The sequence below is a fragment of the Salminus brasiliensis genome, chromosome 11 (genome assembly GCF_030463535.1).
Source record: "Salminus brasiliensis chromosome 11, fSalBra1.hap2, whole genome shotgun sequence".
In the NCBI taxonomy this organism is placed as follows: Eukaryota; Metazoa; Chordata; class Actinopteri; order Characiformes; family Bryconidae; genus Salminus; species Salminus brasiliensis.
The window spans coordinates 5,582,398-5,607,580 of record NC_132888.1 but is presented as its reverse complement, the minus strand read 5'-3'; the positions used below and the strand labels follow the sequence as shown (position 1 = coordinate 5,607,580).

Genomic DNA, 25,183 nt, shown 5'->3' with positions numbered 1-25,183 from the left:
CTGGGTGCTGAAGGTGTTGCCATTGACTGTAGATTAGCAGCATCCCCCTATTAGTCTTTTACAATAATCCACCGAGCCCAACAGATACAACTATATACACCGACCAGCCATAACATTAACACCAGGTGAAATAAATAACACTGAATACCTGGTTCCAGTGGATCCTGTCAAAAGGGGGCGTATATCAGTCAGCAAGTGAACAGTCAGTTATTGAAGGAGATGAAGGTGTTAAAAGCAGAAAAATGGACCGAGTCAGACTGGGTCAGAACATCTCCAGAACATCAGGCAGGTCTTGTGGGGTGTTCCTGGTATGCAGTGGTCAGTATCTATAAAAAGGAAGACACTCCAAGGAAGGACCGACAGGTTAACCGACGACAGGGTCATGGGTGTCCAAAGCCAAGTGCTACTCATGGAGGCCCCACCTCACAACCTACAGGATCTTGCAGACTTCACATGTGTCAGAGGAGACATGTACTAGTCTTCACCTACACTTCCTAATGTGTGTGTGTGGGGGGGGGGCATTGCTAGTGATAGGGGGAGTTCACAGGAACAGGTTTTGGATATTTGGTCTTCCATGTTAGGTAGAAAAATGGGGTAAAATCAGAAGCAAATTCATGTTTGTCCAATTACTTTTGAGCCACTAACAATTGAGACCGTCTATGAAATTGGTTGAATATTTTACACAATGCATCCGAACTGGACTGCACTTCATCCTCCAATTTGTTATTAAATTTGTTATTATTAAAGTTTAATATGCTGAATTATGGAGTTTAAATATTTATGTATCTGAATATGGGTAATAGTTTTTTTTTGGTTAATTGTATTAGCACTTTGGAATTTCTCAGAATACACTAACAAATATGTTTTTGATATTATTTTAATCTGCACACAAGATTAAATAATAAAAACAAATAAATAAATCTACACAACTATAACTATAAACAAGTATTAAATGTTACATACTAATTACTGAAAGGTAGAGCTCATATTTAATTGTTTTTAAAAGCTTTCCTAATGTGTCCTACTTAATAAACCATTCTGCAGTCCTATAAAAAAATGATTTGTTACTCTATAGTTATTTTTACTGTTTGGCCTTTTGTAATAACTCTCATTACTCAAATATCTGCCAAAATAATCAGTAGCTAACCTAATTCCTAACCTAATCGATCTAGACAGTCCTAAAGCGAACAGACGCAGGCTTTTGTTTTCTGCAGAAGTCGTCTGGATGCAGTCCGGATTCAGCTCATCCTGAACTAAATGACTTTGTCAGTGAGGTTTCTCCTCTGTGGCCTAGGACCAGGTTTATCTGCGTCAGGAAAAAATATCAGCCCCTTATTTCTTGGCTTGGCTCGAGGCGGTTTCTTATATGAATCAGAGTTGTGGCCCTGAGCCAAAGATAAACTTGGCTGTGATGTAAGGAGACACATGGAAAACCTACACAGAGAAATGAGTGTATTAGAGGAAGCAAAGCAATGCAGAACAAACAGACGGGGGAAAGGAAAACACACACGACGTCTGTGCCAGCTGACCTAGACGCTTTACAAGAAAGCTCTGCACGGAGTCCAGCATTTAATGCGTTTCCTAACTCATTAAGAAAACTGCCAAACAGCAGCAGGACAGAGTGTTGACCCAACCTGACCCAAGCCAACCCAAGCCAAGCCAGCAGTAGCTATTATGTGATTAGAAAGGAAATAACTAAGTCATCTAGATATGAGAAGCGATATACTGTGACACACACAAACACACAAACACACACTCTCTCAAACTGCCTTGCGACTTATTCGACTCTTCAGTCTTCAGACTAGTCTGGATTACAAATGACACTTACACAGATTGGTCCAGACAGTCGGATTTGTACTGCAAACCAAAAGCCTGGAAATGCCCTTAAACTAAAATCTCAGTCAAAATTCATTACTGGTCAGCGGAGCTTTCACAACAATATAAACTGAAAACTGCTGCCTGTTCTCAAGTTCTCAACCCCTTCAGACTAGCACCTGGTGGAACCACATTTTGCTAGAATACGTGCCAGCCTCGCTCACTAACTGGAGTACTCATCACCAATTCTTGCTGGCAGATTTAATCGATTCTTCTCAGGCTGGTTGGATGCTGGACCTCAATTTTTTTGGCAAACAGTGCAACAGATTCTCAATTGGATTGAGATCTGGACTTTGACTTTTGCTTTTGTAGAACATCCACCTCTTTGCTGTTCTACCACACCTCTGCTGCTTGGCCTAGTGATAAGAATCACTATGGGAAGCTAAAAGGTGAAAGTCCTCTCAAGCTTTAGTTTTAGACTTCTTAGCAGGTCATTATACGGTATCGCCCAGTATTTCACACCATCCATCGTCGCTCAGTCAACATTAAGGGTTTTTAATCATGAAACTGGTAGTTTCAGCTGCCACTGTTGGGCCCTTAGCCCTCTCTCTGCTGCAGGGAGCGATGTAGTATGGCTGACCCTGACCTTGCTGACCTCGCTTTCTAAGCTGAGCTATGTGAAGAGAAGAAATTGGCAATAAAGGCCCACTATTATTACTGATGCCGCCAACCCCATGCTTCACTGATGGACTGGTGGCTGTTGTTGTGAAATAGGCTCAATATTTTTTCCCATCTGACCACAAAGGTCTAAGCATTTTCAAACAGCCTGAAATTAGAAAACGCTAAATAAGCTTTCTGTGTGGAGATTTTATCACTATTTCAGCAACACAAGGCATTCTGGATGTTAACACTTATAACTTCATTCGTGAAGTTCTACAGCTTTCTCAGTCTGAGTGGTCAAGGACTAAGGTGCTGCCACTATGACCAGTGTATCGCCAGTGCAAATCCCGGGTCATGCTGCTTGCCATCGGCAGCTGGAGCCTGAGAGGGCACAACTGGCCTTGTTCTCTCTGGGTGGGTGGGTGGATCTCTATCTCTCTCTCTCTCTCTCTCTCTCTCTCTCTCTCTCTCTCTCTCTCTCTCTCTCTCATCTTCCCACATTACTTCAGTGTGATGCTGGCCGGTCAGCCGATGCATCCAAGCTGGGTACCCGAGATGGGTGCTTTCCTCTGGGTGCATTTGCTGCCCTGTGACATTGCATCAGCAGTAGTCTGATTATGTAAAACTGAGTATTGGGTTTTTGAACATGAGGTACTTTTAGCCTTCGACTGGTCATTTCTTGCAGAAACGTGCATCACAATGATGCTAAAGGAAAACAAGTAATGGTGCAGCCTCTTGTAGCCACATTTCACAATGACAACAATGCTACAAAGGATGCTGACAACTCCAAATTACAACTTGTGTACTTGCGTCTTTCCTTTCTATTATTTATCGCAGGCCTTTAAATCATTTACACACTTTTACTTCATTCGTATCAAGTGAGCAGAGCAGGCGGATATTTCTCTTCAGATTTCTCACCCACTTGTTCATGACCCTAGCAAGGTCTGATCAAATCCAAATGATTTACTCAATTATGGATTTGTGTGAGAGCTTTTTAAATAGTTTATAACCCCAGTTGTTTGTATGCTTTAGCATGTGCCGCACCAAAGCATTGTTCAAAGGCCTCTCGTTGAAGCGATCCTTGATTCCCTGAGATTTTAAAACCCTGTTCAGCTTCTCTACAGTTTCATCCACCGTGCTTGAAGCAGAGAATAAGCCTCACTTAAAAGCCAACCGGCTGAAGTGAATCAAATGGTAGACTTCTAAAACTTTCTTTTTTTTTTCCTGCGGGGATTCTTAATAAATGATATGGGAGTTAGCTTACAGCAGCTATTCCACAAGGAGGTATTTCAAAAGAGCCACTCTGAAGCTTAGTATCAATTCGAAGCCAACACTTCAGCATAATCAGAGAGAAAGTTTTACAGCAATTCCACAGTTTAATGTCAGCACTTATATCCAAAGTAAAAGTATGTAATGGTTTAGGTTTCCACTTAAAGCGCCTGTGTGCTGCCCTTTCTTTGAATTTTGGATGGTTACAAGGTTCACGTACCAAAAATGGCTGTAATTCAATTATATACAGGATTATTTACACAGGCTTTTACTTTATATGGCTGATCCAATTGTGGTCAAAACAGTCCAGTCTGAAACACTCCTCATAACATCAGTGAGTGGGTGGGGCTACGAATGTGTACACAGTACTGTCCAAACATGTTAGGCACCTGTGAAAATAATAATAAAAAAATACAAATAATTAAAAGCTGCTTATCTGGACAGTAAGTGTTTATCTCCTCAGCAAAACACTGATATTAGAATAAACACTAATAATAACACTCCTTCAGAAAGTGGAGGTGGTTCTCCATCACTGTGTTCATCATTAGAACATCTCCAAAGCTCTCCTCATGGAGTCTAGTATTATTTAGAGTTCTCCTCAGATCAACACCTGGTTTGGTGGTAAATCAGGGCTTAATGATGGTGAATCAGGTGAGCTGCTGCTGCTGCTGCTGATGGAGTTGAACACATCCTCCACGCTGTGCTGGCTGGACTGGGGGTCGTCCAGGAGAACCCTGGAGGAACCGAGCTCTGTTCTTCAGACTAACTCACCGACAAGATCTCACTACTTTCTTCAGAATGAGAAGCTCTTGTTTCTCCTTATTACTGGATTTATGTTCAGCTGCATCTGTTCTGATGAGATCTGGAGCTTCTACAGTAAAAACACTTGTATTGACGAGAGACATGGGTTTAAATAATGTGATTAGGTGCCTAGAACTTCTTTATATTGCTGTGAATAATGAATAGAAACAGCTGCCTAATATACCACTGCTTTCCAATGAAAAATGTGTTTCCATTGTTGTCTGTTTTTAGTTTCCTCCAGCGATGGAACCCAGCTGCTCTCTTGTACATTGTGTAAATAATTTTGGATGAATGGACCAACTTGGTATGAAATTTTATTTTACACTGACTTCCATTCAAAGGTCAACAGTTTTGCCTTCTCCTGTGAAGCCACCATTATGTTTCTCATTGGACAGCACCGATATGCACTGTGTGGATTTGGGAGTGAACAGTATGCTTTGAAATGTGTTCACATTCTACTTCAAATTCTATTATAAAGAACGAAGAAATGTCTTTTTCTACAGTATGGACCCTTTACTACTTTCAGCCTGCAGTTTATTGTGGTCCTGCCTCTGTGCTGCAGCAGATTGAAGAAGAAGGAGGAAAAAAAAAAGTCTCCACTCTGAATCTATAGCCCAAAATCCAGGCCAGAGGCACAAACGCAGCGACATTGAGGAGTCACGTTGACACACTGAGCTGATAGCTGCTGGAACTTCTAAGCGATTCTGGGAGAGAGTAGAGCAGGACTGTGGAAATGAGGGCTTGGTCCTGAGCTGACCCACTTCAGCAAAAATGCCTTCAGTGCGGAGGCCTGCAGGCAGCATCTTCCACACATGGCTCTCGGAGAATAAACTTATTATACGCTTAAACCACCAGGAGCGGAGAGCTTGGATTCTTTCATCGGTTGGACTTTTTTATATTATTGAATGAGCTCTGCAGTTGGCCTGTCACTTTAACTCTCTGGGTAAAAAGACAACCGCCTAGGCTCTATCTGCTATAGGTTGCAATTACAGCTTTAGGGTTTGTTCATTACGCTGGGATTCAGTATTCAGGAGCTTTGTCTTTTTTTTTTAAAACTTGTGGCCTAAACAACAATACCTTTTATTAGCGGATATGGGACTTCAATTGGTCCAGTGGACTAAGAGGCTACAACTATGACTCGAGGATTGCTAGTTCGCGGGTCATGCTGACCGCCATCAGCAGCTCCAGGTGGGTAGATGGCTCACTATCCCTACATCACTTTAGCGTGATGCTGGCAAGGTGTCTGCTAGCCGATCAGAGCATCAGAGCTGGATACCTGGCGCTTTCCTCCAAGTGCGTTGGTTGCCTAGTGACATTGCATCGGCGGCAGGTCGGAAAAGAGGTAGCGGCTGGTTGGGAGTCGGTTGTGTAATTGACTGTGTAAAACTGAGGAGGATAATTCATGACAGCAGGATATTTGATAATTTTGACAATACAGGAATTGGAGGTAAAACAAATGAAACCCATAAACTGGTTCTAAATCTAGAACCAGCTGCAGAACATCAGCTGCAGATGATCAGAACATGGTTGGAGAGGATTATTCTGGAGGAGTCTGGAGTCTTATTTAAACCTCAGATGTTCAGTCTGGTCTGATCTGGATTGATGGTTGAAGTGAGTGGTGAAGAAGATCCAGAGAGCTCTCTGAGGCCTTCAGAAAGAAGGCTGTAGATGCAGAGGAGTCTGGGAAGGGGATTAAGAAGATCTCAAAGCAATCAGAAATCAGCCACTGTTCCACTGTTCGCAAAATCATTTACAAGTGGAACAACTGACCAACACTGACTTTAGTCAGCCAAGTCAGCCAAAGTCTCCAATAATCCTAACCTATCATCACAAGACCTAGAGGTCGCTCCAGTAGTCACAGTTGATGATGCAGCACAGCACCTACCATCAGAAAGAGACCAAACTAGGTGGATTTTCACGATCATCTACAAAAACCATGCCTTCTGGACCAACATGCTTTGGACAGAGGAATGAATTCTTAGGTCTTGCCTCAGGTTTCATCGTTTTTGGTGGTCAGCAGAAAGGGTCACCTCCCGGCACGCCTCCCATGAAAATGAAACTTTCTGCTGACAGATAAAGAATTGCACAAAAGCCCACAAATACATTCATATTAGCACATCATCTACATTTCGAATAACCGAGAACACACACAATCATCTCTCTAATCCGCTCACACTGAGCAACTTTCTTTTCCAGTGGTTTGATGAATGAGGGTCATTATATTTCTTCAGACAACATCTTGACGAAGCTGATTAATTGCTTTCTTTGACTGTTTTCTCCGAGTGAAGAGTTGAGCCTGCCGATCGCTTTCAATCAAGCCGAGGATCATTTCAAAACAAACTGCAGCGGCGCTCCTCGTTTACAGAGTCAAGCCTCACGTTCATACATAATTAAAAAAAACACCAACTACATCCAGACAAACTGTTTATCTGCTTTCATCTTTCTATAATGTCTCTCGGTCCTCTCTTCCTGTGGTTTCCCCCTCCCCTCTCCCCTCTCCGCTCCCCCAGCCTCTCTGAATTTCACTACCCTCTGTGTAATGGCATTATGTTGTGATAGGAAATAACGGAGTGTTGAGGAACTGCCCCTATGAGCAGCTTTCTCCACTAAACGTTCTGCTAGATTAGCCTTATTTGCACTGTAGAACAAAATACACAATCCACAAAGATAAAAAAACAGACCCCAATCACTCACTGATGCCTTTTAGACTCAATGAAAGCAATGCGTATTGAGCGTTAGCTGAGATGATAAACACTGACGGTATAAAACTTGTCCACGAGGCCTGTCACGATCATGAGGTTTTAGCTGATGATGAATTGTCATAAATATGTCATTAAGTGTCTTTCTGTTGTTTATTTGATATTAACGAGCCTGAAGCAGTCACATTCTGTTTCCCAGTCTTAAATCAATAACTAATAGTAAGTCTGTTTAAATCCAATTCACATTCTGCTTGTAGAGATCGAACACGACTGCGAAATCTAACAACTGTGGTAAATGACTGCAGTCACCTGTTATTCACCTGTTATTCACCTGTTATATAGAACAATAGATGATAGAACGATAGACTGATAGACAGATAGATAGATAGATAGACAGATAGACAGATAGACAGATAGATAGATAGACAGATAGATAGATAGACAGATAGATAGATCTAATAAAAGAACAGATAGAAAGAATGATAGAACGATAGATAGACAGACAGACAGATAGGTAAATAGACAGACAGATAGATAGACTTATAGATGGAGATATATCGATGGACTGAGATAGAACAATAGGATGATATATTGATAGATAGATAGATAGATAGATAGATAGACACAGACAGATAGAGATAGAGCGATAGAATAATAGAACAATAAAGATAGATAGAACAATAGACTGATAGAATGATAGACTTATAGATGGATCGATAGAACGATAGAATGACAGATAGAAAGAACAATAGAACGATTGACTGATAAATAACTAAAACGTTAGATGGAACAATAGACTGATAGCTAAAACATTATAACAATAGACTGAGATAGAACGAGAGGACGATATACTGATAGATAGATAGATAGATAGATAGATAGATAGACAGACAGAACGATAGCTAGATAGACAGATAGAAGAATATGGATCGAAATTTCACCCAAACTTCAGTGGAAGTCCTAAAAGTCGATAAGGAAACAAAAATATTCGACTTGGTCGTTTATTTATCGAAGAAGATTCTCATATTACAGATCTGTGAGATGCAAAAGTGTGTGACCCTTTGCTTTCAGTATCTGGTGTCTGGTGTGACCCTCTTGTACAGAAATATCTGCAACTAAACGTTTCCACTAACTGCTGATTTTAGTCCTGCACATCGGCTTGCTTGTGAACACCTGCTCCCCCCTTCCACTCTGAACTGGCTGAACTCTGATATGCACCCATTAATATGAGCCCACTACAAATATCGCTGCTGCTGTTGTATACACACACACACACACACACACACACACACACACACACACACACACACACACTGATTCTGTTTCTCTCTTTTTGTTTTTTTATCTTTTTATTGTACAGTGTAACGGCTTGTTTCTGCTGTGCACATGACAATAAACTCTTGAATCTTGGAGTAATTTTAGCCCACTCCGTCATAGAGAACAGCTTCAGCTCTGTTATGTTGGAGGGTTTCCTCCCATGAACCGCTTGCTTCAGGTCCTTCCACAGCATTTCGACTAGATTAGGGGGAGGACTTTGGCCTGGCCATTTCAATACATTAAATTTATTCTTCTTTAGCCATTCTTTGGTATAACAACTTGTGCTTAGGGTCACTGTCCTGACCCACATTCTCTTAAGATTCAGCTCACAGACAAATGCCCATATATTGCTAATTGTCCATATTGCTGGTATAATTCAAAATGTATTGTTCCATCAATGATGGCAACCGGTCTTGTAGCAAAATAGGCCCAAACCATGACACCACCACCACCACCACCACCACGTGCCATGCACAGCACTGTTGTTCAGTGTCCTCCTGATAGTGGATTCATGAACATTAGCCAATGTGAGAAAGGTCTTTAGTTTAAACTTTAGCTTAAAATTTACCTTGGGTTCCTTTGTGACCTCTCGGACCATCACACTGACCTGCTCTCAGTGTGATCTGTGTTGGTTGACCACTCATGGGGAGGGTAATTTGTACACAGTGTCTGCCTGTGCATTGATGGAGTCCAAGCTCCTGAGAGATGGTTTTGGACCCTTTCCCAGTCTGAAGAGCATCAACAACTCCTCTTCAGGAGGGGTCTCAGATATCTCCTGTGTTCCCGCCATGATCCACTTCCACAAACATGTGTTATGAAGATTAAAAGACTTGATAGATCCATGTTCTTTAAATAAAATCAGGTGTCCACTCAGACCTGACTGTCATCCCACTGATTGAAGAAAAACTGATTTTACCTTTAAATTATCTGCTAATTCCTAAAGGTTCACATTCTCTTGCTCCTCACAGATCTGTAATATTGGATCGTCTTCCTCAATAATTAAAAGACAAAGTCCATTTTTTTTCTCATTAGTTTGATTTAGTTCCCTTGATCTACTTTTAGGACTTGTATTAAAATCTTATGAAGTTTTAGGTCAAAACTGTGCAGAAATGTAGAAAATTCTGAAGGGTTTGCAAACTTTTCTTTCCCTTTTTGCTTGTCTGTTCACCTATTCATCTATTAATGGACAGACAGACAGACAGACAGACAGACAGAGAGAGAGAGAGAGAGAGAGAGAGAGAGAGAGAGAGAGAGAGAGACAGACAGATAGACAGACAGAGAGACAGATACACAGACAGAGAGACAGATACACAGACAGAGAGACAGATACACAGACAGATAGACAGAGAGAGAGAGAGAGAGAGAGAGAGAAAGAGAGAGAGAGAGACAGACAGACAGATATACAGACAGAGAGACAGACAGACAGAGAGACAGATAGACAGATAGACAGACAGACAGAAAAGGCAGAAAGACATTTGCTTATCCCAAAGGCAAATGCAGACCAGGGCTGCTCAGCTCCAGTCCTGTACTCCACCTGCACTGCAATGTTCCATGTTCTCGCCGCACTCGAGTCCCATCATTAGCTAATGAGCAAGTCCCTCTGGAGCTGAGGCAGGTGTGTTAGAGCAGGAGTACTGAACACTAAACTGTGCAATACAGATGGATTATAGCACAGGAGACAAAAATAAAAAAAGCTCTATACTTGCACCCTACTGTGACCAAGTACACTTACATCATCACTGGCATATCAAAGCCTAACTAACTTCACCCTGGATCTCTTCTTCATTCACTGGTTTTCAGTCATCAGCTGTCATACATATTCAGTGGAGATTTCATGACAATGAAGTGAACAGGCCACAGTTACTGCATTTATATTAACATACAGCAAAGCTTTCCCTCCTCCTACAGGGTTACTATTTAGGAGGTAATATTACAGGTCCAAAAGTCTTAAACAGCCATCTGCTCATCCAGCAGCTCTCAAGGATCAATCAAGGATATTCATACGGAGTTTGCCCTCCTTCACCGCACCTGAGAAGGCTTTACACTAGATACACTAGTTACTGTTGAACTAGACATGGAAAGAAAGACAGAAAAGTACTTAAAATACTAAAAACATAGATAGAACAGTAGACTGACAGAAAGAACAACAGAACGATGAGCAGCATGAGAAAGATACAAATGGTGGAATGATGGAATAATATAAAGAAAGAAAGAACAATAGAACGACTGATAGGTAGAATAGTAGAATGACAGAATGATAGAGCAGCAGAGGGCAGAGAATGACAACAGGAAAGTAGACAGAACAACAGACAGAATGACAGAACAACAGAACGATCCATAGAATGATGGTAGTAAAGGGTAGACAGACAGAAGAGAACGACAGGTAGACAGAACGACAGGTAGACAGAGCGACAGGTAGACAGAGCGACAGGTATAAAGAACAATAAATAAACAGAATGACAGGTAGAAAGAACAATAGATAGATAGACAGAACGACAGGCAGACAGAACGACAGGTAGATAGGATGATTGGTATAAAAAACAGATAGATAGATAGAACAGGTAGAAAGGTGGAGAGATAAATGAATAGATAGATAAACAGACAGAAAGATAAAGACAGATAGACAGATAGATAAATAATTAACTAGATAGACAGATAGAAAAATATACAGACAGATAGATAAATAGATAGATAGACAGACAGATAGATAAATAGACAGCCAGATAAATAGATAGATAGATAGATAGATAGATAGATAGATAGAGATAGACAGACAGACAGACAGATAGATAAATAGACAGACAGATAGATAGATAGACAGATAGACAAATAGATAAATAGACAGACAGATAGATAAATAGACAGACAAATAGACAGACAGGTAGATAAATAGACAGACAGGTAGATAAATAGACAGACAGGTAGATAAATAGACAGACAGATAGACAGACAGATAGATAAATAGACAGACAGACAGACAGACCGACAGATAGATAAATAGACAGACAGATAGACAGACAGACAGATAGATAAATAGACAGACAGATAGATAGATAAATAGATAAATAGACAAATAGATAGACAGATAGATAAATAGATAAATAGACAGACAGATAGATAGACAGACAGATAAATAAATAGACAGACAGATAGATAAATAGATAAATAGACAGACAGATAGATAAATAGACAGCCAGATAGATAAATAGATAAATAGACAAAGAGATAGATAGACAGACAGATAGATAAATAGATAGATAGACAGACAGATAGATAAATAGACAGCCAGATAAATAGATAAATAGACAGCCAGATAAATAGATAGATAGATAGATAGATAGATAGATAGATAGATAGATAGAGATAGACAGACAGACAGACAGATAGATAAATAGACAGACAGATAGATAAATAGACAGACAGATAGATAGATAGACAGATAGACAAATAGATAAATAGACAGACAGATAGATAAATAGACAGACAAATAGACAGACAGGTAGATAAATAGACAGACAGATAGATAAATAGACAGACAGGTAGATAAATAGACAGACAGATAGACAGACAGACAGATAGATAAATAGACAGACAGATAGATAAATAGACAGACAGATAGATAAATAGACAGACAGATAGATAGACAGACAGATAGATAAATAGATAAATAGACAGACAGATAAATAGACAGACAGATAGACAGACAGACAGATAGATAAATAGATAAATAGACAGCCAGATAGATAAATAGATGAATAGACAAATAGATAGATAGACAGACAGAAAAATAAATAGACAGACAGATAGATAAATAGATAGATAGACAGACAGATAGATAAATAGACAGCCAGATAAATAGATAAATAGACAGCCAGATAGATAGATAGATAGATAGATAGATAGATAGATAGATAGATAGACAGACAGACAGACAGATAGATAAATAGACAGACAAATAGATAAATAGACAGACAGATAGATAAATAGACAGACAAATAGACAGACAGGTAGATAAATAGACAGACAGATAGATAAATAGACAGACAGGTAGATAAATAGACAGACAGGTAGATAAATAGACAGACAGATAGACAGACAGACAGATAGATAAATAGACAGACAGATAGATAAATAGACAGACAGATAGATAAATAGACAGACAGATAGATAAATAGATAAATAGACAGACAGATAAATAAATAGACAGACAGACAGATAAATAGACAGACAGACAGATAAATAGACAGACAGATAGACAGACAGACAGATAGATAAATAGATAAATAGACAGACAGACAGATAAATAGACAGACAGACAGATAGATAAATAGACAGACAGATTGATTGATAGAAAGAACCAACAATAGACAGAACAAAAGGATGGTAGAATGCTAAAAATGGTGAAACAACAACAATGATAAATAGAAAGAACAGGAGAACGACAGACAGAATGACAACAGCAGAAGGTAGACAGAACCTTAGAACAATGACAGAAGGTCGGAACAGTAGAAAGTGGAGAGATGGAATAAAATAAAATAAAATAACCATAGACAGAATGATCAAAATAGTGAAACAATAGAACGATAAAACGTCAGAACAATAGATAGAACATTAGAACATCCGCTCATCCAGCAGCTCCTCTAAAATCAAGGGTATTCATAGGGAGTTTGCCCTCCTGCAGTATGACGGCAGTAGCAGCCTCTTCAGAAAGGGCTTTACACTAGATATGCCACTAAGGCTGCAGTAGACTGGTGTTGGATGGTCAGTTCTGGATCTCAATCTCCACTCTGACTCCGTCACTCCAGAGAACACAGTTGCCCGGGGAGGGGGGGAGGGGGGGGTCTCTCTACCCCTATATAGCCCACGCTTGCCATTGGGCATGGTGACCTTCGGTTCACCATGTTGCAGCTGCTCCACAGCGTCCTGCTCTATTGGCAATGCTCTTCTATGGAGTTCATGCAAGCTGTGTGCTCCAACTGAACGCAACTGAATTCACTAAAAACGAGGGCTTTCTGGAATCTTCTGAGCGTATCGGCTCCAGCGAGGACAGAACAGCAGGACCTGCATGTACTCATGCAAATGTCTTTCACTGGGTGTTTACAACAACTGTTCCAGCATAGGAATCAAATGCTTAAGATTTATGGACTAAATAGGTGTGGGCAAGCAAGAGCTAGATGATGGAAGGTAATGTGAGCACACTCATCACAGAAGATGGGTTCAAGAAGTCAAGAGCGAGCGAGCAGATGGTGTGGGTTGCTGCATTTATGGTAAGGCAGTAAGACGGTGCGGAGATGTTACATAAACCGAGTTTAAGTGTGTGTTCTTTATTTTTATAACGAACTATTTCTTTAACTGCATTCAAGGTCTTCATATTTATATTTCCACCATATTTCCCGATTTTTGATTCGGGAACAGAAGGAAACCCCAAGGAAACCCCAAGTCATACTCACGGAGTCGGCTTTCTTGGGGAAGTTCGTCAGCCGCCTGGACCTGTAAAGAAAAGACAGACCAGGGCTTTACTGGCTTGGCTTGGGGTGCAGAAGGGCCTGGAAGTAAATAAACACCATCTCATTCCGAAAAATCCACCACACATCTTTTCTTTTGACTAGCTAATCCTAAACAGCGTTTAATAAAAGGGCCGCCTAACATCCCAACGACAGGCAAAGAGAGAGAGAGAGAGAGAGAATTCCAGAAGAAAACAAGAAGAGACATTTCATGCACTCGTGGGAACGTTCAGACCGAGCCGACTGTAAACAAATTAAGAATCCCCGATGCGAGCGTCTTTTCTCTTCGCACATGTTTGTCATTCAATTACATTTCTAAAATGCCAATAACTGCGCAGAGGATGCTCCAGCTTGTTTGGCTTAATAAGCAGTGATTCACCATGTCATTAGTTCTCTTAATTGTGGGGTTTTAGAGCCTGGGGCTTAGCCACGAGCGTGCGCCTCATTTAGGGCATTAGGTGCTTTATCGCATCCCCCGCCCGCCCTACAAGAACTATCGATGCTGGCAGTCGAGTGGGGCGGGATGAGCGAAATCAATCACACCTCAGCTTTCTGCCGCACGCCTCTCAAGGCTCTGTGTCTCCTCCAGCGCCCCCGGTTCTGAGTCTTAGGGGAAGGGAGCCGAGGATCTGAAAGGCTCCCCGAGGTGCTCGGCGCCCCCCCCCCTCTCCTCCTCCTCCTCGTCTTGCGCTGTATTAGCGGAGAACGAGAGGCGCAGGCGACAGGGGGCTTTTGATTTATGACTACCTCTCTGCTAACAATTACTCGGCTAGCCGGGCTCTGAGCAAGCCCTTGGAGAGAACAATTTAAACAAGTCATATATCCACCATCGGGGTCGGACGTGGCACGTCATTACAGCTCCGGAGTGGGCGAAGCTGAATCACCCTCGGTGAGGTCATGAATCGCGGCCGTTAGCATGCCAGGCCCGCCGCAGCCTTGAGAAGAGAGAGAGTGAGAGCGAGGGAGAGAGCGAGCGAGGGAGAGAGCGAGGGAGAGAGCAAGAGTGCTATCTATTCCACTATTGATGCCCAAGAGAGACCTGCGGAACCCAAAAAAAAAAAAAAAAAAAAAAAAGAGGCAAGAATCCTCCAACTCAAGTCACCGCTTCGGTTGTTTCGCTGCTGGCTTTCACATCCTTGCGCAACTGCAACAGAACTTTCCACTCGTGCCTAACTTTTTTTTTTTTTCTCTCCCTCGTCTCCCAGCGTCTTCTATTTATGACATCATTAAACCAAGAACCTGTCATGGATGTTTGAGGGTAAAGGGACATAACATGCAAAAAGGAAGGTAGTGCCCTGACTAATCATCATCATCATCATAACACAACATCATCATCAGGGCAAGACTAAAGTTTGCCAGAGAACACCTGGACAAACACCAGGATCTCTGGAACAATGTGCTCCGGACTGATGAGCCTGAGATGATGAGAAGTCCGAGATGATGATAAGTCTGAGATAAGGAGTCCGAGATGATGATGAGCCTGAGATAAGGAGTCCGAGATGATGAGGAGTCTGAGATGAGGAGTCCGAGATGATGAGGAGCCCGAGATGATGAGGAGCCCGAGATGAGGAGTCCGAGATGATGAGGAGCCCGAGATGAGGAGTCCGAGATGATGAGGAGTCTGAGATGATGAGGAGCCCGAGATAAGGAGTCCGAGATGATGATGAGCCTGAGATAAGGAGTCTGAGATGATGAGGAGTCCGAGATGATGAGGAGTCTGAGATGATGAGGAGTCCGAGATGATGAGGAGTCCGAGATGATGAGGAGTCCGAGATGATGAGGAGCCCGAGATGAGGAGGAGTCAGAGATGAGGAGGAGTCAGAGATGATGAGGAGTTGCCATGCTTATTTATTTAATACTTTGTTTTTTGACAGCGAGGGTTTCCACCTTGCTCACCTCCCATGAAAACCACACGTTTGGTCTCTTTCTGATGGTAGATGCTGCACTTGGACTTTAACTGTGGCGAGAGCTACCTCTAGATCCCATTGATGACATTTTAGGATGGTTGGAGACTTCTCTACTCATCTTGTGGTCTGGAGCTCTTGGGCTGAACTTGCTAGGACGGTCTGATCTGGCCATATTGGTCAGCTGTTCCACTTGTAAATGATTTAGTGGACAGTGAAACGGCTGATTTCTAATAGGCCGGAGATCTTTTTAAACCCCTTCCCAGACTCCCCTGTGTCTACCACCTTCTTTCTGAAGGCCTCAGAGAGCTTTCTGGATTTGGCCATAATGATCTTCTTCACCACTCACTTCAACCATCAATCAAGAGCAGACCAGACTAAATGTCTGAGGTTTAAATAAGACTCCAGACTCCTCCAGAATAATCCTCTCCAACCATGTTCTGATCATCTGCAGCTGATGTTCTGCTCCTGATCCTAATTCTACACATTTGAAGGGGGGGGGGTTGAACCTTTCCCTCAAGAAAATTAAATTTCTATTAATTTCATTATATTAATGCTGTTTAAAGACATTTCTTCAGTTTTATATGTTTAGTTATATTTAGGGACGTCCTGATCCAATCCAGTGGACAGGGATTGGGGCAGAACGAGGTATATTTTAATGGATCAGGTCTGAGCTATTTTAATCCCAATCAAAGCCTTTGTTTTAACCATAGTGTTCAGAGAGTCATCTGGTTTTCTTAGACGCCAATAAAAGACATTATTATAGCCCAGCCGGCTGCAGTAGCGGTGTGGACGTTCTCCAAAGGTAAATAAAGGAGTTGAGGTTCTGCAGTGTGGAACCATTTTACAGTAGAACATGAAAACAGACCATAATATCTGACCCTTTATAAAACTCTCACTGAAACGCTCTGTTTTACCAGCGGGAGAACCGCAGAACCGCCCACTCGCCTTTCTCTGTTTATAAACCAGCACTGAAGAACCCATTCAGAACCGAGTAAAGTTTAACGTTAATGCTAACACACACACACACACACTATAGAAACCCCAATCACACACACAGCACATTCACACACTATAAACTAGTTATTACACACCAGTAGACCAACAACCACAGATACCAGTCCAAAGTGTGAACCACTACACACACACTCACACAGTGGTGATTAGACTGCAGTGTTGTAAAGGAGCTGGGAGCTGATTGGTCAGGGAGGAGAGTCAGACTGGATTATAAGATATTAAACACTATAAAACATCATTTTAAGAAAAGTCTCGACTAAACTAAATCAATCAGTCCAGAACGTCTGATTATAGAAACTGATACTGAAAATAAAGGGGTTTTACTAAGGTAGTAATTAGCAGCTCATCCATATCATCTGATTCTCAGCATTAATAACCTGATCGGGACATCCCTAGCTATATTACCTTCATCTCTCAGTGTTGTTCAAATGAAGATCAGATTTCCTTGTTTTTAAAAATCACATGAATATTCATGAGGCGTCTTTTTTTTCACATGACTGTAGAGTTGTCACATTTCCGATCTGATTGGAATGAGAGGCAAAGCTATGCATGTTCCAAGGAGACCACATCAGACCTGATTTGATGCAGTGCCAGGGGTGGATAGCAGGCATTGACTTAATTAGGCTCAGTAGCTTAAGTGAAGCCCATGGGTTTCTCTCCTCTACTTCAACACATGCTTGCACAAGCCGGACGCAATGCCAGCAAACGGGCTACCATGAGCACAGCAGACTGACTGTGAATGAAATGGGAGAAAATACGTCTGTACTGTAAGTCTCTACTCCTGCTGTTATCACACCACTCAGTTAATCACGCCATGGACAGACACCATCCAATAATCCTCAGGGCATGATGGGACACTTTCTCTGTGGTTATCATCAGTATGCTGAGGGTATGTCAGAGGCTGCAGGGGTGGAGGGGCAAAAAGTGGGACGTACAATGACCTGAAAGAGTATAGCTGTATAGTTACTGTTTGGTCAGAGTTCCATGTCCAGCGCTTCTCGTAAAATATACCAATGAAAAAATGAAGATTGTTTAAAACACATTTTGTTCATAATTTATTTCAAAAAGGTAAATTTCTGTATGTTTCATATTCATTACATGACATTTGGCATATTTACAGCATTTATTTGGTTTTACTTTTGATCAGTATGGCTTATAGCTCATGAAACTTAGTAATCCAGTCTCTCAAATTCTTAAAAAGTTGTAATAATTATTATTATTATTATTATTATTATTATTACTACTACATTAGATTATTTAATAATTAAAACTGTATAAATACTATGTAGCTTTTAGCCTAGTTCAACACACACATGTACTATCATAGTGCTTTACAGGTGATTGAAAAAGCATTAAAATAGGTCCAAAAACAATAATTTCCTAATAAAAAGACAACAGATGGATAGTAAAATAAAATAAATAATAAAGCAACACAAATTAGAACTAAAATAAAATAATTATTCAAAGTAAAAATGTAAAATGTTTTAAAAATGTAATGAAAATTATTGGAATATTTCATTTGGAATTCGAGTAAATTATTATTAAAATAGGTCCAAAACCAAGGATTTCCAACTAAAAGGATAAAAGATGAATAGTAAGATAAAATAAATAATTATACAAGAAATAAAAAATATGATTAAAAACAATATATAGAGATATTATTAGCTTGTTTTATTTCTACTATAAAAAAAGGCAGTTCCAGCAGCAGAAATACAGTCTCACATTATTTCTATATATTACTATTCAGTATATTACTAGAATATATTGCAGTTTGAGAAAATTACTATTCAAACAGCATAAATACGGTGCATCTCTCAGACTAGTCCAGCACACACAACCGCAATCATGGGGGAAGACTGCTGACTTGACAGTTGTCCAGAAGACGATCATAGACTCCCTCCATAAAGAGGGTAAACCACAGAAGGTCATTGCTGAAAAGGCTACACTGTATCCAAGCATATTAATGAAACGGAAGAGGGGGGGGGTGGGGGGGGGGGGGTGGTAAGACACCAGCAGGATGGTAGCACCACCAACAGAAGTGACCACAGCCTTTCAGCCTTGCTGAATATAAAGATTATTAAAAACTTCGGGAACTGTTTCTTCTGGTAGTGTAGAGGTGCTGCCACCAGAAAGTGTGACCCCTGTATACTTCTATAAGAAACAGTGCAGTCATGTCATTTACAGCTGAAGTGAAATAGATTCTGAATTTGTTCAGATGTTTAAACATACATAAAGTAAAATGATAAAACTTAAAACCTTTGAAAATTATGATAAAAGGCATGAAATATAAATATATTGTAATAAATATAGTACATTCATATTGAATTACAATTTAATGTGAAAAAAGATAAAGGTTTGTGGTATCAGTAACACTTGCACTGTTGTTTTTGTATTATTTTTACTTGAATGCTTAATTTTTAAGTAAATAAATAAGTAGAACAAGCTATTTTACAAAAAAACTAAGGATGAAAAGCATTGTATAATTATCATTATCGGCAGAATCGCAGAAAATATTTGTCAATATCGCACACCCCTAATCTGCAATAATAATACTGTAATCAATTTAATGTGTGTGCAATGTGATAATAAATATGGAAAAGTATTGTACCAGTTATTACCACTATTCCACTTTACTATATTCATATTTAATTTATATACGTACATATTTCCTTTTTCCTTATTTTTTATCAGTTTTATATATTTATTTATATTTATTTTATAGAGTGTTATTCTTATTCTTATGAATGATTGCAACTGTACCAACCGCAATTTCCCTCCTGGGATCAATAAAGTGTTTTTGATTCTAATATTTCAGAACAGCATCACATCATCTTTCTTAGTAAAACACCCTCATGCAGGGCACCATTATTAGGATTTTGATTATAGTTATGTGGCACGCTCAACAATTACTACTTTTCTTTTTGTTTTAAATGATGACAAGAAGAAGTAAAAGCAAAGAGCTTGATTAAAATTAGGCGACTAGAAGACGCAAGCCGGAAAGGAAGGCTGTTAGCTTGTGTAATGCAGTTGACTAAAGTCTAATTCTAAAGTCCTGATGAATCATTTACAACCCTGTCACAATGACAAGAAGTGCAGATGTGCATTGAGAAGATGTGAGGATGCATCATGGAGAATATGCCGTCTATTAATTATGACTAAATCTAAATCAGTCGCCAACCAGCACTCCCCAATCAACCCACAGCTCTAAGGTCATTGGTAGATCACGCTTCAGCTGAATGGAATCAGCTTTTACTATTATTCAAATGATGTGAGAATACGGACTCGTAAAAACACCATCATAAATCGGACTGCAAGCGGAGTCTGATTTGCTAACTCCCACAATTCTCCCCTCAGTACACTAATCAATCAAACTTTATTTATAGAGCACTATCAAATCTAATAAAATTTTACAGTGCTTTTCATGTGACTGGCAAACCATTAAAATAGGTCCAAAAACAAGAGTTTCCAACATAAAACGCAACAAAAAAACAAAGCAATAAAAAAAATGGAAAAAAAAGAGTAAATAAAATATAATGGAATGAAAAATAAACTTAATCAGTAATAAAAAGTAATAAAATTAATAAATTAACAGAAAAGGAAGACCATAAAAATATTTATAAATACATAATTATTGTTAGAATTCTTTTTTTGGTTTCCTTTTCTGTTCATATTTTATTATATTTTGTATTATAATCTGTTATTTATATTTTTATACACACACACACACACACACACATATATATATACACACACACACACACACATACATATATATATATATATATATATATATATATATATATATATATATATATATATATATATATATATGTGCAATAGCAATGCTCCTGACACATCTCTTCTATGTTTTATATAGACTCTGGAGTGGCTGTGCACTGTTCCACTGTTCACAGAAGAGTCATCAGAAGAAAACCTTTCTTGCATCTTCACCACAAACTAATCAGAGAACGTTTTTAGCCAGGATGGTAGGTTTGAAGAAAATAAAAAAGGATGCAGAATTTCATAAAAAGAAGACCTCTTCAACTGTTACACTGGGGAGGGATCGACCATGCTTTGAGCTTGCACTGCAGCCAGTGGCATAGGAAACATTTACATTACATTTACATTTATGGCATTTAGCTGACGCTCTTATCCAGAGCGACTTACAAGGTTACTCATATTACAGAGCTGGACCAATGCAGTGTTGGGAGTCTTGCCCAAGGACTCTTATTGGTGTAGCAGAGCACAGTCACCCAGACCGGGAATCGAACCCCAGTCTCCCACATGGTGTGGTGCAACAGATAAAACCACTACCTGCCAATGAGCTACCACACCAACAACAACATTTTACTGGTAGAGAAACAAATGGATTCCTGCCCCGTCTGGGCAAAAGCTGAAGATGGTTCTGAAGTCGGGTTCCACAGCAGGACAATGATCCTAAACACACTTCAAATCCACAACAGACTACCTCAAAATACACAGGTTAATGGTTTTGCCTTGGTCCTCACAGCAATCCCTCGACCGAAACACCATTAAATCTCTGGACAGACAGTGCAGTGCAGCAGTGCAGCTAGACAACACAAGAACTGCAGACAACTAGAAGACTTCTGCAAGCAAGACTGAGCAAAACCCTTCAAACATGGCTTCAAATAGGGTTACCAAGTACTGAGCAAAGAGGATGCCCAAACTTTTGCTTCTGGGGCACTTCCTTTTTTGTCATTTCGAGCCTGTAAAAGATGGAGAAAGAAAGTCGGGTCACCTTTCCTTTGCTTAGCTATTCACAGCAACAGATATTTTGACCAGGGGTCACCCAAGAGTCTTTCGGCCCGCTGTACGGCACTGTAGCACTGCGGTAAACACAACGACTGCATCCATTTCTCTTCTGTCAGTAACAGGAACAACAGAGGAACTACAGAAAAGTGAGACAGAACGATCCAATAGTTTTCAAAGCTGATTTGGCGTTTTACTCTGACATTTAACCAAAGTTCCTCCTCCTGTTCTTCTCTCCCCAAGGCTTGTCCTGAACTCCAGGCTACCAGACACTGAAAACAATACACTTTCTGTCCAGCCATTCGCCTCGCCACAGCACAAAAAGATGAGGGAGAAAAGAAAAGAAAGAAAAAAGGAGATTGCAGTGCATGGTGACAGGTAACCAGGCAACAAGTGTAAGGGGAAATGTCTATATACATCACTGTCCCTATAACGCCAGCTCCCAAACATGTAGCGGCTAAAGCAATAATCTAGTCACTTCAGGGAGGTTGAGATGCACTGAGGCATCCTATAACCACCCTCACTACTGCCAAAGGCACGGCAACGCCGGTGCACTCTCCCCATTTTATTCCAGTAGCCAGTGAAGCAAAGAGGAAGAGACATGAATCACAGGATGTCATCATATGGATGCACTAGAGTTTGGAGACCTCATGTCCTTGTGTGAAAGAGGAACAATTTGTGTGTTGAACATTTGTGTTGTTGTTGTTGTTGTTTGTGCGTGTCAGCATTTCTCTCCTTCAGTACGAGGGAAAAAAAAAAAAGCCCAACCAGATCATGCTGACTCCCACAATCCTCTACTTCTATATAGAGAGAGAGCAAAGCAAGAAAAAAAAATATGGAGGGAAACAGGAGGATTTGGAGAGTTATCAACCAGCACAAGCAAAAGTAACAGTGTCAGACCTCGTCCACAACACGCTCAAACCCGAGGTCGCACACAGCCCTAATCGCCCGCGGAGAAAGCTGTAAAATTCACTAACTCTTCCTCCTAACAAATTTTGGCTCGACCAATCAACGTCCTCTAATGGACTTGTGGAGGCAGTTCTGTCGATATCAGCATCAGGAGATGCCAATAACGGCTGCAGTGATTGAGGAGCAGGGCTGCGGCTGATTCGGTGGCTTTCAGAAGGGAGTGCGCTCAGTGTTTACTAACATGAGCATTAGAGGTGGGCTATGCGACGGTATGTTAGAGGGGTGTTGGAAAATAGTGATAACTCGAAGTATTACAATATTATGTTTTTATACTGGCAGAGACAATTTTCCTAAAACTTTGATTTGAAAATTATAATAGTAAAAATGCCATGACGCTTTGCCATCAGCGGCCAGAGTCAGAGAGAGCACAGCTGGCCGTGCTCTCTCTCTACCAAGTGAGTAGATGGCGCTCTCCAGCAATCACTTTTAAGCGATGTCGGCCAGCATAAGCATCTGTTCGCTGGTGTGATGGAGTTGGGGATGGTGAGTCAGCTGCTCGGCAACGTCGCATATATTGCTTTGCATATATTGAAGGGGAAGTGTTCAGTCCTAACTCTCATCGTTTTGGGAGCATTGCTAGTGCTTGGGGGAGCTACAGGTTAATTAGTAGTACCAAACTGGGAAAAAAAGGGGGAAAAGCTGCACATTATTACTGCACCCCATCCCCCAAACAACAAAATAATAAAAATAATGAAGTTAAAATATTAGAACAGTAGCGTATTTTGGTCATTTATTTAATCAATTCTTTTTTTAAAACATAATTTTTGCACATTTGGGGGGATGGGTAAAGTCAGTGAGCCACTATCGGTTTTCTAGTGTATTGTAGCCAATCAAAACCACTCGCAGACCTGAGAGACTAAATACTGTGATCAATGTAGGGCATCATTCCCAGAAATACTGGTATAATATCAACACAAATGAGCCAAAACATGAATTTCCCAATATACTGTTGGACCTCCATGTGCCAGGAGCTAACACTACGTGCATGCTTACTCTATGTCCAGTGGTCTCTGGCACCAAGACGTTCCAGCAGGTCTTTTAAAGTCCTATAAGTTGCAAAGTGGAGCTACCATGGATCCACCATTGTTCTAAGCCACCCTACAGGTAATCGGTACGCACATACATTACCCATGTAAAAAAGCAAAAATTACTCAATTGACCAGGCCACCTTTCTTCATTACTCTTAAGTCCAGTCTGAAGCTGACGTGTCCACTGAAGGTTCTTTTATCACTGGACAGGGGTCTGCATGGGGCTGAGAAATCCCTACAATCCCTACAATTCGTACTCTCACTCAGACTGCATGAAAAGCTGCACGCTAGGCTTGCTACAGTCCACGACGTTGCATGAGCCTGCTGGCCTGAAGAGGGGGCGCCAAACGTGGTGTGAGGCAGAAGCATGGCAAGCGAGCTGGCGAACATGCCAGGCTAATGAGCAACTCCAGCTGGTAATGTGGTCCTTTAATGTGGCTTATGTTACTGAGGTCATTAACACCACCTTACCGTTTGGGTAGTGTCCTGCACTAAAATTACTTGCCCATGAATACATACCAATTAATCAAACAATCAATTTGTCTGGTCACATTGATTTGGCTCGTCAAAGTGGCTCAGTCTTCACACGACATCTCTTCCAAGACATGACATCCACCATAGTCACGGCAATCAATTTTAACCACCTAATTTATAATGTGATTAAATGGCCCAATACTCTTGGGTCATCTGTGTATATGCATTAATCTAAGGCTGCATGATGAGATTAGAGCAGGCAGATCTGCACTAAAACAATATTAGACTGGATTCCCAGGGCTGCCATCTAAGCACTGGCCCAGTCATCAGGAGATTGCTAGCGTCGATCCCTAGAGATGCCACAGCCATCCGTGTCTGGCAGTCCCAGAGAGCATAATTATCTTCGCCGTCTCTGGGTGGGTAGGATGACCCTCCCTCCCCTAGTCACTACATGTACACTACACGTCCAAATGTTTGTGGACACCCCTTTTAATGAACGCATTCAGCTACTTTATGTTGCACCCATTGCTGACACAGATGGACATATGCACACACATGCACATACAGCTTGTCTAGACTCTGTAGAGAAGTACTGCCAATAGAATAGGACTCTTTGAAGGAGATAAACATAAACATGAACCTATTGGTACCATGCTGCCTAATGCCATGCGTGGGCTATAGAGGGGTATAAAACCCACCAGCATTGAGCTGTGGAGCAGTGGAAGAACTGTGTTTTCTGGAATGATGGATGGTGCTCTATTCAATAATTTTGGGATGAGTTGGAGAGTTGAGGATGATGAGGTGGTGTGGTGATCATCATTCAACATCCTGACCTCACTAATGCTTTTGTCACAGTAATGCTCCTCCAAAATCTAGTAGTAAGTTCTCATCCCTGGACAGTAGAGACAGTAACCCAACAAAAGCAGGAGAAACTCTTTTTAATTCTCTTGATTTCA

The 25,183-nt window shown here is 40.7% G+C and overlaps 1 protein-coding gene across 1 annotated transcript in view; it reads right to left on the bottom strand.

Annotated features, from left to right (window-relative positions):
* Positions 1–25,183, bottom strand: part of b3glcta (beta 3-glucosyltransferase a) — a 193,249-nt gene that overhangs the window by 122,900 nt on the left and 45,166 nt on the right. Inside the window, exon 3 of the mRNA XM_072690983.1 lies at positions 14,012–14,051. Within this exon, the coding sequence (XP_072547084.1) occupies positions 14,012–14,051 (40 nt within the window). The remainder of the gene's footprint in view (positions 1–14,011; positions 14,052–25,183) is intronic.